At 47.6% G+C, this 16,983-nt stretch overlaps 1 protein-coding gene and 1 pseudogene across 1 annotated transcript; one reads left to right on the forward strand and one right to left on the reverse strand.

The window, feature by feature from the left end:
- Window positions 1–726: 726 nt before the first annotated feature.
- ETFBKMT (electron transfer flavoprotein subunit beta lysine methyltransferase) lies at window positions 727–6,616 on the forward strand. Its single transcript, XM_063930593.1, has 3 exons — window positions 727–1,127; window positions 3,423–3,553; window positions 5,465–6,616. Exons 1-3 carry the CDS (start codon window positions 868–870, stop codon window positions 5,806–5,808), a joined length of 735 nt encoding a protein of 244 aa, XP_063786663.1. The 5' UTR covers window positions 727–867; the 3' UTR covers window positions 5,809–6,616.
- A 3,903-nt stretch (window positions 6,617–10,519) lies between these two features.
- LOC134937521 (5S ribosomal RNA) lies at window positions 10,520–10,638 on the reverse strand (annotated as a pseudogene).
- Window positions 10,639–16,983: the final 6,345 nt, after the last annotated feature.

Consider the following 16,983-nt stretch of genomic DNA (forward strand, 5'->3'; position numbering starts at 1 on the left):
GTTCACACCCATTCAAAGTCTTATAGTGTGCCCATGTCTTCTGCGGATCCCGTCTATACCCCATGGTCCTTACGGAGTCCCCAGCATCCTCTAGGACACAGGTTCTCAAACTCGGTTCTCGGGACCCCACACAGTGCATGTTTTGCAGGTCTCCTCAAAGAATCGCAAGTGAAATAATTAGCTCCACCTGTGGATCTTTTAAAATGTGTCTGTGAGTAATTAGTACACCTGTGCACCTGCTGGGTTACCTGCAAAACATGCACTGTTTGGGGTCCTGAGGACCGAGTTTGAGAACCCCTGCTCTAGGGCGTATGAGAAATGTAATATATTTAAATTTAAATATGTAAACTGTATATCTATATTATCTTTAAAACATTTTTATTCCTAAATTAAGAAAAACAAAGCAATACAGAGTACCAATTTAACAGAACTGTACTCCACACATCTAGGACCTAGATCTAGATCTAGGTTGCTGTTGTTACTTACATACATTTACTTAACAACCCTGCTTAATAAGCACTGACCAGACCTTTCTCACACTCCAGTCCTCAATTACTGACCCACATTGGCAGGAGGGGTTTAACCAATAGCTGAGAGGAGCCACATAGATCGACGGCCATTTTCTTGTGGTCTCGCTGGGAGTTTCAGAGCGGAGGCCATTTTCTTGTGGTCTCGCTGGGAGTTTCAGAGCGGCGGCCATTTTCTTGTAGTCTGAGTGGAAGCTCCCACATACACAGCGGCAGCGATTTCCTGCGCTCTGACCCCTCCCGTTCAGACTACATTTACATGATGAAAGCTGTACCGGGCCGGTGGGCAGGGATTTGACCCCCGCTCCAGCCCGTACCTGGTGTAGGTGACGTCACGGTCATGCTGTCCGTCTGCAGGGTTTTCCTGAGGGCGGTTAGCCAGCGGTCTGCGGCCAGCGCAGGACAGCACACCAGCACCCCCTACCTGCAGAGCTTCATCCTGCAGCACACAGAGGTGGTCAGCGCCGGGCACCTCACTCCAGAGATACAACTACTGCTGCTCACCCCGAACTGCAGATACTGGCACCTCCGCCCCGAGCACTGGCCCTATGGCGACCCCTACTGGGCTATTTACTGGCCCGGGGGGCAGGCGCTGGCCCGGTAATGTATCTATACCAGGGGTGAGCACTAGGCAGCGCTCCAGCTGTTTGCAGAACTACACATCCCAGCATGCCCTGCCATAGTTTTGCTATTTGGCCATGATGTAATTATTGCAGGGCATGCTGGGATGTGTAGTTCTACAACAGCTAGAGGGCCGCTTATTACCCACTCCTACGCTATACGCTGTTATTTAACACAAATGTAAAAATATAAATGTATTATTAATATTAACACAGTACCAAATATATATTCTGTAAGCGGCACACTGGAGGTATATAATCGTGGCTAGTGCAGGCACCTTGGGCACTGTGTATGCGTACACCCCCTGCAGGTGAGGGTTAAAGTATATTTGGCTAATGGGCCCCATATATGACATACAAAAACCGGTAGGGATTGGCAGATCGAGGATTTATAACGTATAAATTCCCTGATTTGACGGATCGCCATTCATTGCTGACCTCCGATTGATGGATCCGGGGAATTGGGGAAACAGGGCCGCAGATATATGGGGGCCTTTACTCTCCCAGGCCGTTCAGGTGGCTCACAGAAATTGGGTGCTGCTCTCAGACACCCCAAAGAATCGGCAAGTCTCCCAGAAGCTGCCCACCAAGCATCCGCAGCCGATGAAGCGTTTTGCACTGAACAGCATCATTGTGGCCCTGCCCCCTACTTCACAATGCCTGTAATTGCCACACTGCTTGCCCCCAAAGTAGGGATTTCCACCTAACGTGTAATGCAAGCAGCAGTATGACCGCATGTTTTGAACTCATGAAATAGACCAAGCAGTGTTCACTAAGGGGGTCATTCAGGACGGGCCGCAATATCGGCTGGCAAACTGCGCAGCGGCTGTGCGGGCATACACATTGCGGTCACATCCCCAATGCATTGACAGCTGTGAGCGTTTGCAGGGCGACATTGTCAGGGCGGGCCGGAACTGGCTGCATGACGTCACACGCAGCTGCTCCGCTTAAAAAAAAAAAAATTGCAGCTGACTGCCTGACAGTACAGCCAGGGGTCAACCTTAGTTCCGATGCGTCCGCAATTAGATTGCGGACGCATCGGGAGGCGGCCTAACACGTGCTGGGCGGCCCCCTAAAACTGCGCTGCAATGTACAGAACAAGTATGAACATTAATGGGTATGTATACATAGAATAAGTCTCATTTTCACACATGGCCACCTACTTTACACTTGCAATAAAAACAGTGGCATTGTTTGAAAAGCAGAGGGTATAGGCCATAAATGTAGGTATAAAACTAAGGGGCGGATTTAACAAATTACATTCCTGTTATCACTCGTTACAGATGATAAATGGTGCTGCACACTACTGTATGGTCTAATGTGAATAAAGAGCAATATGGCATGGTGTAATGTGAATAAGGAGCAATTCAATGTGATGTAACATGAATAAGGGGCACTACTGTGACGGGGGGAGTGAAGCTTCTTCACTCCCCCCTTCACCCGGCTCCATAGCCCTGCATGCTAATATGGACGAGGTTGTCCATATTGGCCTGCTGATATGAACGAGCCGCCACCAACGATGAACGAGCGCGGGGTCGTGCACCGTTCATTGGCCCTCATTCCGAGTTGATCGGTCGCAAGGCGAATTTAGCAGAGTTACACACGCTAAGCCTACGCCTACTGGGAGTGTATCTTAAGCTTCTTAAAATTGCGACCGATGTATTCGCAATATTGCGATTACAAACTACTTTGCAGTTTCTGAGTAACTTCAACCTTACTCTGCCTGTGCGATCAGTTCAGTGCTTGGCGTTCCTGGTTTGGCGTCATAAACACACCCAGCGTTCGCCCAGACACTCCCCCGTTTCTCCTGCCACTCCTGCGTTTTTTCCGGAAACGGTAGCGTTTTCAACCACACGCCCATAAAACGCTGTGTTTCCGCCCAGTAACACCCATTTCCTGTCAATCACACTACGATCGCCGGTGCGAAGAAAAAGCCGTGAGTAAAAATACTTTCTTCTTAGCAAAATAACTTGGCGCAGTCGCAGTGCGAACATTGCGCATGCGTACTAAGCGGATTTTCATTGCGATGCGATGAAAAAGAACGAGCGAACGACTCGGAATGAGGGCCATTGTTGGTGCCTACACACTGGAAGATATGAACAGTATCTCGTCCATTAATGTACAAGATCGTTCATATCTTTAAGTGTAGAGCCCATGATACTCATTGTTAAATCTGCCCCCGAGTGCCTGTTATGAATTGGTTAACGAGGTATAATTTGTTTTGCTCTTAAATGTATTGGTTCCCTTTAACTATTGTATATTTGTTTACTTTTAGCTACCTCCTGGATAACCCAGAAATTGTGAGGCACGGCCGGGTTCTAGATTTCGGAAGCGGCTGTGGGGCTGCAGCTATTGCTGCTGAAATGGGAGGAGCCTCTTATGTTCTAGCCAATGACATTGATCCGGGTGAGCTGAACCTCAGAGACCAGACGCAGCTTTAATATTATACATAAAGTTGTGTATTTGCTTAAATGATCTGCTGGAACCCAATTAGCTAATTTCCTCTATTTTTTTATTTTTTAGGTATTACTTATATAATGCTGACATATATTACACAGCGCTTCACAGAGAATATTCACAACAGTCATATTTATTATCACAAAAACACACATACTGTATGGGGTTAATTTTTTTGTGTCAGAAGCTAATTAACCTTCCGGTACGTTTTTGGACTGTGGAATGAGCTGCAGTAGCGGGAGGAAAACACGCAAACACAGGGAGAACATACAAACCATACTTCCGTCATTCCGACTGTCCCCTCTGGGAGGCAACCCATGACCGCAACACAGTGAGGCAGCAATGTTGGCCACTGTGCCGCCATGGTGCACACTGGGGGTCATTCTGAGTTGATCGCTTGCTAGCAGCTTTTTGCAGCCCTGCGATCAGGTCAAAACTGCGCATGCAACGCAATGCGCAGGCGCGTCGTACGGGTACAAAGAGGATCGGTGCTGGGTGATGGATTTAACGAAGAATCCATTCGTACAGCCTATCGCAAGGTGATTGACAGGAAGAGGGCGGTTGTGGGTGTCACCTGATCGTTTTCTGGGAGTGTTTGGAAAAACGCAGGTGTATCCAAGCGTTTGCAGGGTGGGTGTCTGACGTCAATTTCGGGACCAAAAAGACTGAAGTGATCGCAGCGGCTGAGTAAGTCCACAGCTACTCAGAGACTGCAAAAAACTTTTTTGTGCCGCTCGGCTGCAAAAGCGTTCGCACACTTGCAAAGCAAAAATACACTCCTCTGTGTGCGGCGAGTATCTGGTCGCAGCGCTGCAAAAACTTGCTAGCGAGTGATCAACTCAGAATGACCCCCACTGTCAGTTGTACTGTAAAGCACACTCGGACACACTACAGCCAGTTTCACCATTAGCCCAGTAACGTGCATTTAAACCGTATGAACAATATGAAGTTACCCAGGGGATCCGCTGCGAATGAAAAAAAGCTTTAGTGTCGCAAATGGGGAACTATTTATACATCAGCCCTACGTCTCTAGATGGCTCCATACATATAATTTAGTTTTGTTTTCCCTGGACGATTTGTCAATAACATTACCCACGCTTACATACAGAAGTATTTTTTATAATGTAACCAGTAACATTTTATAACCGAACATTGGGGGTCATTCCGAGTTGATCGCTAGCTGAAAATGTGCGCTGCGCAGCGATGATGCAAAAAAACGGCACTTCTGCGCATGCGACGCAATGCGCACGCGCAACGTACTTTCACAGCGGCTGTTGTAGTTTCGCACAAGGTCTAGCGAAGCTTTTCAGTCGCACTGCTGGCCACAGAGTGATTGACAGGCAGAGGGCATTTCTGGGTGTCAACTGACCGTTTTCAGGGAGTGTTCGGGAAAAACGCAGGCGTGCCAGGAAAAATGCAAGGCGTGGCTGGGCGAACACAGGGCGTGTTTGTGACGTCAAAACAGGAACTGAACTGTCTGAAGTCATCGCAAGTGCTGAGTAGGTTTGAAGCTTCTCTGAAACTGCACAATTTTTCTTTTGTAGTCGCTCTGCGATCCTTTCGTTCACACTTCTGCTAAGCTAAAATACACTCCCAGAGGGCGGCGGCATAGCGTTTGCACGGCTGCTAAAAACTGCTAGCGAGCGAACAACTCGGAATGACCCCCATTGTCTACTAAATTTGCAAAGGACATCGGCTGTCTGGTTATGTCTGAGAATCAAAGTTAATATTACAGTAAGGAGACATTTACTCTCTTTAAAACTCATACCAACATTTTGTAGATCATTTCTTTTAATAGCGCAGTAACAAATGCAAGAGTAAACCTATAAATATTACACCCCCTGGCCGTGCCTCTTCTAGTTGCAGGTGCCGCCTTCGGTCTGAACTGCCAGCTGAACAGAGTGAAGCCGCTGCCCTTCCAGGCGGAGAATATGATAGGTCGCGACACGGAGAGCTGGAGCCTGATTGTGCTAGGTGACATGTTTTATGACGAGCAGCTGGCTGATCACCTCCACCGATGGCTCAGGCGTTGTATGCACCAGCATGGGACCTCCGTCCTCATTGGGGACCCAGGAAGAGGACATTTTTTGGGGCACCCAATAGGGAAACAGCTGTTGAAAGTAGCAGAATATCCTTTACCGGAAGCTAGCCGGCAAGAAAACTATGGGCTGACGACCACTGCCGTATGGGAATATGTCCCCTGATTTATGGGCACTATGCAGAGTATGATGATACGTGTAACTAACGTTACGCGTTAACAAGCTGAATAATATAGATAAAGTAACGTGGTCACTCTTCTACAGCAGAGTATGTAATAGACATAAGGGGACTGACAGGCTTGCAGAGGAGCTCTGTGTGGATTCATGGATTCATACTGTGGCAGAATCAACGATGTCACAGCAGCTTAGCAGACTGCAGTCTCTGATTTTTCTCAGATCTCTGAAGAGGTAATAGAGGGTGGCTCCAGCGGTCTGTAATAGGTTTAAATGTCCTCTGCACTATATGAGAGCGATTCGATGTGCAATGCATATTGGAACCGATGGTCGATGGTAACAGTGCATATTGGAACCATACTATGACAGCTCCTATGGAAGTAATAAAGAAATCAGCTCAAATGTGGGTGGCTCCAGAAACTTCCCTCCTTACTGCCAGCTCTGCGGAAGCCCTGAGGAAGTGTGTGCACTTATGATAGCGCTAGGCTCGGTAGCGCAGTCTGGACACTTAAGAACGTCCTTCAATTATCAGGTCACTTCTGGATATCAGGTACCAGTGCATTGGGAGAACACAATAAGACAAACACACGGGATATGTCTCATAAGCATTGTAGTTTACGGTGTTACAACAAGCGTATATATATAGGCATTCAGTACACATCTAGCCATCGTTGGCCAGCTCATATTTCTATCCCCAAAGGTGGGGGCACACACAACAGTTGTTCAATGTAACATATGTTCTTTTCCATTTTTGTAACAGTCAATGCACAATGGGGGTAATTCCAAGTTGATCGCAGCAGTATTTTTGTTAGCAGTTGAGCAAAACCATGTGCACTGCAGGGGGGGCAGATATAAAATTTACAGAGAGAGTTAGATTTGGGTGGGTTATTTTATTTCTGTGCAGGGTAAATACTGGCTGCTTTATTATTACACTGCAGATTGCAGATTGAACACACCACACCCAAATCTAAATCTCTCTGCACATGTTATATCTGCCTCCCCTGCAGTGCACATGGTTTTGCCCAACTGCTAACAAAAATCCTGCTGCAATCAACTTGGAATTACCCCCTCTGTACAGTTAATCCATAGCATAATTATGTCATAGAACCTGGAATACGTTTATTGTATAGATTAGACATTGCACAGCACACTGGATATAGAGAGTGTGTGTTTTTAACATTATATGTTGCACTTTGTCTCACATTTGTCTGCATTGTTTTTATCAATTTCACAGTTCTTGGCTCTTTTATGAAGACGTTAATAAAAGTTATATTTTAAGTACATCTGCTTAATTTGAGTGCGCCACTACCAGTCCAATCCTTCCCTTTCCCCTTGAATTTAGTCTTTATATTGGCAACAATATGTCAAGTGGCAGCACCCCCTAAATCTGACCAGATACCAGGCAGTATAACATATGAAGGGGTATTGTATACAAACCTTGTTACTAGTGCAGTAGTTTCCCCATCCCTTTTTCCTTTTTCACATTATATAGGATTTGCAACATTTAATTGGATCTCCTGCACTATATGTTTTTCTTTTTTTCGGGATAAACTGATTGGAGACTTCTATAAAAGTTTACAGCAAGGAAAAGCTTTGGTGTTGAGATGGTGGAGCAAGGAGAACTGATGAACTTGGACCAGCATAAGGAATAGCCACTGAGGGAAGTTTTTTTTTGAACTTTTACTCTGCTGTAACTTGTGGCGAATCAGTAGCACCTTGAATGTTCTCTTTCTTTGCTTTGTGTTTGTGGTCAGGCACCAATTTGGGAACCCTAATGCTGGATAACTGGGAGCCCTATTCAGGCCTGAGATCGCTCCTCTGTGAATTTGTAGAGTCACCGCCCAGACAGAGTGAATGCCCGCCCTGTGTAAGTCTGCGTACGCCGTGCGAAAAGCTTTGCAAACGCCGGTCAGCTGCAAATCCGTTCGCAACTCACCATGGAATGATTTTTCCAGTCTGTGCGTATCCCGGGACCTGTTCCTACAGTGCGATACAAACCGGCTGATCAGGGTAGAGCTGAAGTCACACACCCTCCCTGAAAACGCTTGGGAACGCCTGCGTTTTTCCGGACGCTCCCAGAAAATGACCAGTTACCACCCACAAACGCCAGCTTCCTGTCAATCAACCTGTGTACGCCTAGCGATAAAAAAAGACGCTGATTTCTTTCCCAGCTTGGCCTGCGCATTACAATCTGTACGCATGCGCAGTGGTTCGATAATCGGCCTCTGTGTGATTTTGCACAACACCGATCAGGTCTGACTTAGGCAATAGGAGCGCCAGTGCTTTTCTAGACCTTATTATTGCAGTTCCCAAAATCCTCCCAACTTATTTCAACTCTTGACAGCGTTTGAATTGGAGAAAGTTTGAACCCTCTTATCTCAGTTCCCCAAGCCCCTGCTCCCGATCCACCTATTACCCATTCAGCACTGCTGTCAGCATTTTTTTATTCTACATACTTCCTAATTTAGGGCACAATTCGAATCTGATCGCTGCTGTGCATTTTTGTATATGCACCGCAATGCACACGAGTGTCGGCAAACAACAGCAGGCATGGCCGTAGAGCGACAGGATGGTGCCAAAATTTCAAACGCACGGGCGTTCACAAGGTGATTGACATGAGGAGGCCGTTTGTGGGTGGTAACTGACCGTTTGTTAGGAGTGTCTGGAAAGAAGCAGGCGTGTCCAAGCGTTTTCAGGGTGTGTGACGTCCGCTCCGGCCCCGATCAGCCTGTTCTCATCGCACTGGAGGAGTAAGACTGCATGAAGTGGATTTTTGCAGCTCTGCGTACACATGCGATTATACACTCCAATTGGGCGGAGACTATCTGAACGTGGGACAACAATTTTAGCAGCCTAGCGCTCAGGTCTGAATTAGGCCCTTAGATCAATAGCATCAATAAATTTGGCCAAGAAGAGACCCTCCCGCTGTGAAGACATATCAGCAATCCTCTTAAATAAATGTTACAAGCTGTAGCAAACAGGTCTGAAAATAAAGCATTACGGTGCAGGTGAAAGCTTGGGGGGCCGCCTGTTACGACAGCTACAGTACGTCATGAAATACAAGGACATTTCCTGTAGCCCTGTTCTTCTCCGAGTCCTGAATATGTCATACAGTATGCTGAATGGAGGACTGCTGCGGGATAACTGACTTATACCTTTGTTACTAAGAGTAGCCCTCAGTGCATCCGTGTATGATTGAAAGACGCACTTGACAAATGAAATCATTTTGGATGTGTAATTATTTTTTCTTCATCAAACTACTACCAAAATCATTTGTAAACGTGATGTGACCGGAGACAGGAGTACATTTCCTGGCCAGATCGCATCACGTGCAACGCGCTGCCCCACCGTGTCCCCGTCTTTCAGATTAGGAGAGTTTAGTTTAGGATGTCCTCGGGCTCTCCGGATCATTGGGAGAATCGCTCCCCAGAATGCCGTGCGGCCGGCATTCTTGGGCGCATGCGCTGGGGATAACAGTGCGGGGAGAGGAATTTAGGGGCAGATGTATTAACCTGGAGAAGGCATAAGGAAGTGATAAACCAGTGATATGTGCAAGGTGATAAAGGCACCAGCCAATCAGCTCCAATATGTAAATTAACAGTTAGGATCTGATTGGCTGGTGCGTTTATCACCATGCACATATGACTGGTTTATCACTTCCTTATGCCTTCTCCAGTTTAATACATCTGCCCCTTAGTTCCTCTCCCAGCACATTTTTTCTGATTTCTGCAATTGCAGCACGGGGGACTAATTACCTGTCCCTCATGACACACTGCACTGCGCTCTTCATGTGTGTGTAGGGGGTCAATTGTGGTGACTATATGCCTATGGGGTTTGGGGGGCAACTATAATGTTAGAACATGTAAGAGAGATGATTCCGCACTAGTCACAATATTTGTGAAGGACGATAAGTACCAAATTTAGACAATCGTGGGATATCACCAGATGGAGTCTCTATGGTGGTGCAACGAGTCAACAGCAGTACTATTGGAAGTAAGTAGAGAAGAAGTAAGACTCTTGTGGGCGCACTCTTCAAGCTGATTAGCAATACCCTGGATATGAGGAACATATTAAAACATGACTTTTAATGAAAATAGTTAAATATAGTATCCAAAATTATAATTTAGTATAAAATGCTTTGGTCTCGGATTGTCATCATAAGTGTAATAACCAGGATAAGCTTCTAAATTGAGTTATAGGGACCTAAACTGCCAATCTTGCAAACTGGTAATCAAAGTAGAGACTTAAAATTTATGCCAAAAGGGCTCATACCAAAAAGTCACAGGTGTTATCTTGTTGTGCCAGACAGAAGGTTGATGCAAGTCAAAAGGATTAATAGAATTGAAGGCAGTGATTCTGCTGTCAGTGTTAAGGGCCCTACACACTTAAAGATTATCTGTCCAATCTGTCTGATTGGAAAGAAAATCTGGCAATGTCTGGGAGCAAATGACAATCAACCATTTGCTCCCAAAATCCAGAAAATGGACAGAAATGGTTGTTAAGATCAATTGTTTTAACGAAACAAACTTAACCAATTTGTTTGAAAGTCCATTTTTGTCTGTTGTCCAGTGTTTGAGAGCAAATAGTAATTTGCCATTTGCTCCCATACATTACCAGATTTTTGTTCCAACCAGAAAGATTGGACAGATAATCTTTAAGTGTGTAGGGCACTTTAGGCAAGGAGTCAGGGGCTAAATAAATGATTCTACTAAACTCGGTATTCCCTGGTGGTCCCCCAACCAAGTACTGACCAAGCCCACCACTGTTTAGCTTCCAAGATCGGACAGTATTGTTTGTCTTCAGTGTGGTATGATAGTAGATTGTTCGGACGCATCTACTCCCTGGATCACCGATGAGAGATCACTTTAGGGAAATTAATTTCTGCAGCGGGGTAATTTGGGAATTACACAGGGAATAACATCGGGGTGTAGAGTTGGATCTTGATCCAAGGCCCCAACAGGCTAAAAGCTTTGACTGTTCCCAAGATGCACAGCGCTGCTTCCTCTATAAACCCACCTCCGTGCACAGGAATTCGGTTTGTAAGTTAGTTCCTGCAGTGCAGGCAGCTAACGGAGGGCTGCGTTAGGCAGCCCTGAAAAGAGCTTTTTAAGAAGACAGAAGACTTCAAGGGTCGCAGCACAGGCACTTAAAAGTGCTATATGTCATTCTGACATAACGTGATGCGGCTCCCTTACCACCCCCAGCGGCGCTGTATACTCCCGCACCCTGGTTGCCGGGTACTTACAGCGGAGGACTCCGGTTTCTCTTCAGGCACACACACTTGCCGCTGCTCTCCAGGATCGCGTGACCGCGTTACAAGGAGGTAAGAGGGTCCCTCAGGCGGGACCCGCTGAAAACCGCTATCTGCCGCGGTCTCTAGGAGACGGGCTGCGCACGCTGGCGTGGACACTGGCCGTACAGGGATCCAACTAGACCACCAGGGCAAGTGGCACAGGTCGGATTACCTCATAATCCACTTTAATAGGCCCTGCAGTACCCGGTAGTGAAGTCCAGCAAGGGGATAAGGCTCTGACCTGTAGCCCCTCCCCCAGCCCCAGGCACCATTTACTGCAAATGTTCCCGCCCTGCAGTTGCATCTCTCTCCCTCACTCCCTGTCAGTGTTTGGGCACCATTACACATATGCTGAGCTGATTCTGGGACTGCTGGGCAATGTCTCCTCTGTAAAGCCACCTGCATCATTAGCACTGTGCATTTACAGGACATTTAAGTATTCTACATGTCATTTAGACAGTGTTAGTTAAGAAACAGTGCATTACTACAGGAATAGTTAGTACAAGTACCCTGTGATATACATCCAGTCTTTACTGTGCATTGTTATATCTATATACTTATATAGCTTTACTTAATGGTACAGTTTGTACTTAGTATTGCTAGTCCAGTGCAGTTTTATTGTTTGTAATCATTTCTGCATTGTATATGTGACTGAGTGTGTGCCAATAGCTGCTGTGTGATTGCTATTTTGTGTATCTCACACATATTGCTATCCCTATATTCTGTACCCTGAGGGGGGCTAAGTGCGTGAGGGTTATCATATAATATAGTGTTTCACAGCATATACTACCTTGGTATTTTTATCTGTGTTTTACGGCCACCACATACCTCTTAAATCCTCTTTCTCGGACGTCCTAAGTGGATGCTGGGGACTCCGTCAGGACCATGGGGATTAGCGGCTCCGCAGGAGACAGGGCACAAAAATAAAAGCTTTAGGACTAGGTGGTGTGCACTGGCTCCTCCCCCTATGACCCTCCTCCAAGCCTCAGTTAGGTTTTTGTGCCCGGCCGAGAAGGGTGCAATCTAGGTAGCTCTCCTGAGCTGCTTGGAATAAAAGTATAGACTTAGGTTTTTTTATTTTCAGTGAGTCCTGCTGGCAACAGGCTCACTGCATCGAGGGACTAAGGGGAGAAGAAGCGAACTCACCTGCGTGCAGAGTGGATTGGGCTTCTTGGCTACTGGACATTAGCTCCAGAGGGACGATCACAGGCCCAGCCATGGATGGGTCCCGGAGCCGCGCCGCCGGCCCCCTTACAGATGCTGAAGACAGAAAAGGTCCAGAAATCGGCGGCAGAAGACGTCCATGTCTTCATAAAGGTAGCGTACAGCACTGCAGCTGTGCGCCACTGCTCTCAGCACACTTCACACCGCGGTCACTGAGGGTGCAGGGCGCTGGGGGGGGGCGCCCTGAGATGCAATGAAAATACTATATATGACTAAAAATACATCACATATAGCTCCTGGGCTATATGGATGTATTTAACTCCTGTCATTTTACCTCAGAAAAAGCGGGAGAGAGGCCGCCGAGAAGGGGGCGGAGCCTATCTCCTCAGCACACAAGCGCCATTTTTCCACACAGCTCCGCTGGTAGGAAGGCTCCCAGACTCTCCCCTGCACTACAGAAACAGGGTAGAAAAGAGAGGGGGGGCACTTATTTGGCTAGATATAGATATATTGCAGCTATAAGGGATACACACTTATTTATAAGGTTGTCCCTATAAATATATAGCGCTTTGGTGTGTGCTGGCAAACTCTCCCTCTGTCTCCCCAAAGGGCTAGTGGGGTCCTGTCCTCTATCAGAGCATTCCCTGTGTGTGTGTGCTGTGTGTCGGTACGCGTGTGTCGACATGTATGAGGAGGAAAATGGTGTGGAGGCGGAGCAATTGCCTGTATTAGTGATGTCACCCCCTAGGGAGTCGACACCTGACTGGATGGTCTTATTTAAGGAATTACGTGATAGTGTCAGCACTTTACAGAAAACTGTTGACGACATGAGACAGCCGGCAAATCAGTTAGTGCCTGTCCAGGCGTCTCAGACACCGTCGGGGGCTCTAAAGCGCCCATTACCTCAGTCGGTCGACAGGGACACTGACTCCAGTGTCGACGGTGAAGAAACAAACGTATTTTCCAGTAGGGCCACACGTTACATGATCACGGCAATGAAGGAGGCTTTGCATATTTCTGATACTACAAGTACCACAAAAAAGGGTATTATGTGGGGTGTGAAAAAACTACCCGTAGTTTTTCCTGAATCAGAAGAATTAAATGAAGTGTGTGATGATGCGTGGGTTTCCCCCGATAAAAAACTGATAATATCTAAGAAATTATTGGCATTATACCCTTTCCCGCCAGAAGTTAGGGCGCGTTGGGAAACACCCCCTAAGGTGGATAAGGCACTCACACGCTTATCAAAACAAGTGGCGTTACCGTCTCCTGATACGGCCGCCCTCAAGGAACCAGCTGATAGGAAGCTGGAAAATGTCCTAAAAAGTATATACACTCATACTGGTGTTATACTGCGACCAGCGATTGCCTCAGCCTGGATGTGCAGCGCTGGGGTGGCTTGGTCGGATTCCCTAACTGAAAATATTGATACCCTTGACAGGGACAGTATTTTATTGACTATAGAGCGTTTAAAAGATGCGTTTCTATATATGCGTGATGCACAGAGGGATATTTGCACCCTGGCATCAAGAGTAAGTGCGATGTCCATTTCTGCCAGAAGATGTTTATGGACACGACAGTGGTCAGGTGATGCGGATTCCAAACGGCACATGGAAGTATTGCCGTATAAAGGGGAGGAGTTATTTGGGGTCGGTCTTTCGGACCTGGTGGCCACAGCAACAGCTGGAAAATCCACCTTTTTACCCCAACTCACCTCTCAGCAGAAAAAGACACCGTCTTTTCAGCCTCAGTCCTTTTGTCCCCATAAGGGCAAGCGGGCAAAAGGCCAGTCATATCTGCCCCGGGGTAGAGGAAAGGGAAAAAGACTGCAGCAGACAGCCTCTTCCCAGGAACAGAAGCCCTCCACCGCTTCTGCCAAGTCCTCAGCATGACGCTGGGGCCTTACAAGCGGACTCAGGTGCGGTGGGGGGTCGTCTCAAGGAATTCGAGACGTCTCCCCCTCGCAGGTTCCTGAAGTCTGCTTTACCAACGTCTCCCTCCGACAGGGAGGCAGTATTGGAAGCAATTCACAAGCTGTATTCCCAGCAGGTGATAATCAAAGTACCCCTCCTACAACAGGGAAAGGGGTATTATTCCACACTATTTGTGGTACCGAAGCCAGACGGCTCGGTGAGACCTATTCTAAATCTGAAATCTTTGAACACTTACATACAAAGGTTCAAATTCAAGATGGAGTCACTCAGAGCAGTGATAGCGAACCTGGAAGAAGGGGACTATATGGTGTCCCTGGACATCAAGGATGCTTACCTTCATGTCCCAATTTGCCCTTCTCACCAAGGGTATCTCAGGTTCGTAGTACAGGACTGTCATTATCAGTTTCAGACACTGCCGTTTGGATTGTCCACGGCACCCCGGGTCTTTACCAAGGTAATGGGCGAAATGATGATTCTTCTTCGAAGAAAAGGCGTCTTAATTATCCCTTACTTGGACGATCTCCTGATAAGGGCAAAGTCCAGGGAACAGTTGGAGGTCGGAGTAGCACTATCTCGGGTACTGCTACAACAGCACGGCTGGATTCTAAATATTCCAAAATCGCAGCTGATCCCAACGACACGTCTGCTGTTCCTAGGGATGATTCTGGACACAGTCCAGAAAAAGGTGTTTCTCCCGGAGGAGAAAGCCAGGGAGTTATCCGAGCTAGTCAGGAACCTCCTAAAACCAGGAAAAGTGTCAGTGCATCATTGCACAAGGGTCCTGGGAAAAATGGTGGCTTCTTACGAAGCGATTCCATTTGGCAGATTTCATGCAAGAACTTTTCAGTGGGATCTGCTGGACAAATGGTCCGGATCGCATCTTCAGATGCATCAGCGGATAACCCTGTCTCCGAGGACAAGGGTGTCTCTTCTGTGGTGGCTGCAGAGTGCTCATCTACTAGAGGGCCGCAGACTCGGCATTCAGGATTGGATCCTGGTGACCACGGATGCCAGCCTGAGAGGCTGGGGAGCAGTCACAGGGAAGAAATTTCCAGGGAACGTGGTCAAGTCTTGAGACTTCTCTCCACATAAATATACTGGAGCTAAGGGCAATTTACAATGCTCTATGCCTAGGAAGACCTCTGCTTCAAGGTCAGCCGGTGCTGATCCAGTCGGACAACATCACGGCAGTCGCCCACGTAAACAGACAGGGCGGCACAAGAAGCAGGAGGGCAATGGCAGAAGCTGCAAAGATTCTCCGCTGGGCGGAGAATCATGTGATAGCACTGTCAGCAGTGTTCATTCCGGGAGTGGACAACTGGGAAGCAGACTTCCTCAGCAGGCACGATCTTCACCCGGGAGAGTGGGGACTTCACCCAGAAGTCTTCCACATGATTGTGAACCGTTGGGAAAGACCAAAGGTGGACATGATGGCGTCCCGCCTCAACAAAAAACTGGACAGGTATTGCGCCAGGTCAAGGGACCCTCAGGCAATAGCTGTGGATGCTCTGGTAACACCGTGGGTGTACTAGTCAGTGTATGTGTTCCCTCCTCTTCCTCTCATACCCAAGGTACTGAGAATTATAAGACGGAGAGGAGTAAGAACTATACTCGTGGCTCCGGATTGGCCAAGAAGGACTTGGTACCCGGAACTTCAAGAGATGCTCACGGAGGACCCATGGCCTCTGCCGCTAAGAAGGGACTTGCTTCAGCAAGGACCCTGTCTGTTCCAAGACTTACCGCGGCTGCGTTTGACGGCATGGCGGTTGAACGCCGGATCCTAAGGGAAAAAGGCATTCCGGAAGAGGTCATACCTACCCTGGTCAATGCCAGGAAGGAGGTGACCGCACAACATTATCACCGCATTTGGCGAAAATATGTGGCGTGGTGTGAGGCCAGGAAGGCCCCCACGGAGGAATTTCAACTGGGTCGATTCCTGCATTTCCTGCAAACAGGAGTGTCTATGGGCCTCAAATTGGGGTCCATTAAGGTTCAAATTTCGGCCCTGTCGATTTTCTTCCAGAAAGAATTGGCTTCAGTTCCTGAAGTCCAGACATTCGTCAAGGGAGTACTGCATATACAACCCCCTTTTGTGCCTCCAGTGGCACCGTGGGATCTCAACGTAGTTCTGGGATTCCTCAAATCACATTGGTTTGAACCGCTCAAATCTGTGGATTTGAAATATCTCACATGGAAAGTGACCATGCTGTTGGCCCTGGCCTCGGCCAGGCGAGTGTCAGAATTGGCGGCTTTGTCTCACAAAAGCCCATATCTGATTTTCCATTTGGACAGGGCAGAACTGCGGACTCGTCCTCAGTTTCTCCCTAAGGTGGTTTCAGCGTTTCACCTGAACCAACCTATTGTGGTGCCTGCGGCTACTAGGGACTTGGAGGACTCCAAGTTGCTAGACGTTGTCAGGGCCCTGAAAATATATATTTCCAGGACGGCTGGAGTCAGGAAAACTGACTCGCTGTTTATCCTGTATGCACCCAACAAGCTGGGTGCTCCTGCTTCTGCGCGTTGGATTTGTAGTACAATTCAGCTTGCACATTCTGTGGCAGGCCTGCCACAGCCAAAATCTGTAAAGGCCCATTCCACAAGGAAGGTGGGCTCATCTTGGGCGGCTGCCCGAGGGGTCTCGGCTTTACAACTTTGCCGAGCTGCTACTTGGTCAGGGGCAAACACGTTTGCAAAATTCTACAAATTTGATACCCTGGCTGAGGAGGACCTGGAGTTCTCTCATTCGGTGCTGCAGAGTCATCCGCACTCTCCCGC

Source organism: Pseudophryne corroboree, chromosome 6, assembly GCF_028390025.1.
Source record: "Pseudophryne corroboree isolate aPseCor3 chromosome 6, aPseCor3.hap2, whole genome shotgun sequence".
Taxonomy (NCBI): domain Eukaryota; kingdom Metazoa; phylum Chordata; class Amphibia; order Anura; family Myobatrachidae; genus Pseudophryne; species Pseudophryne corroboree.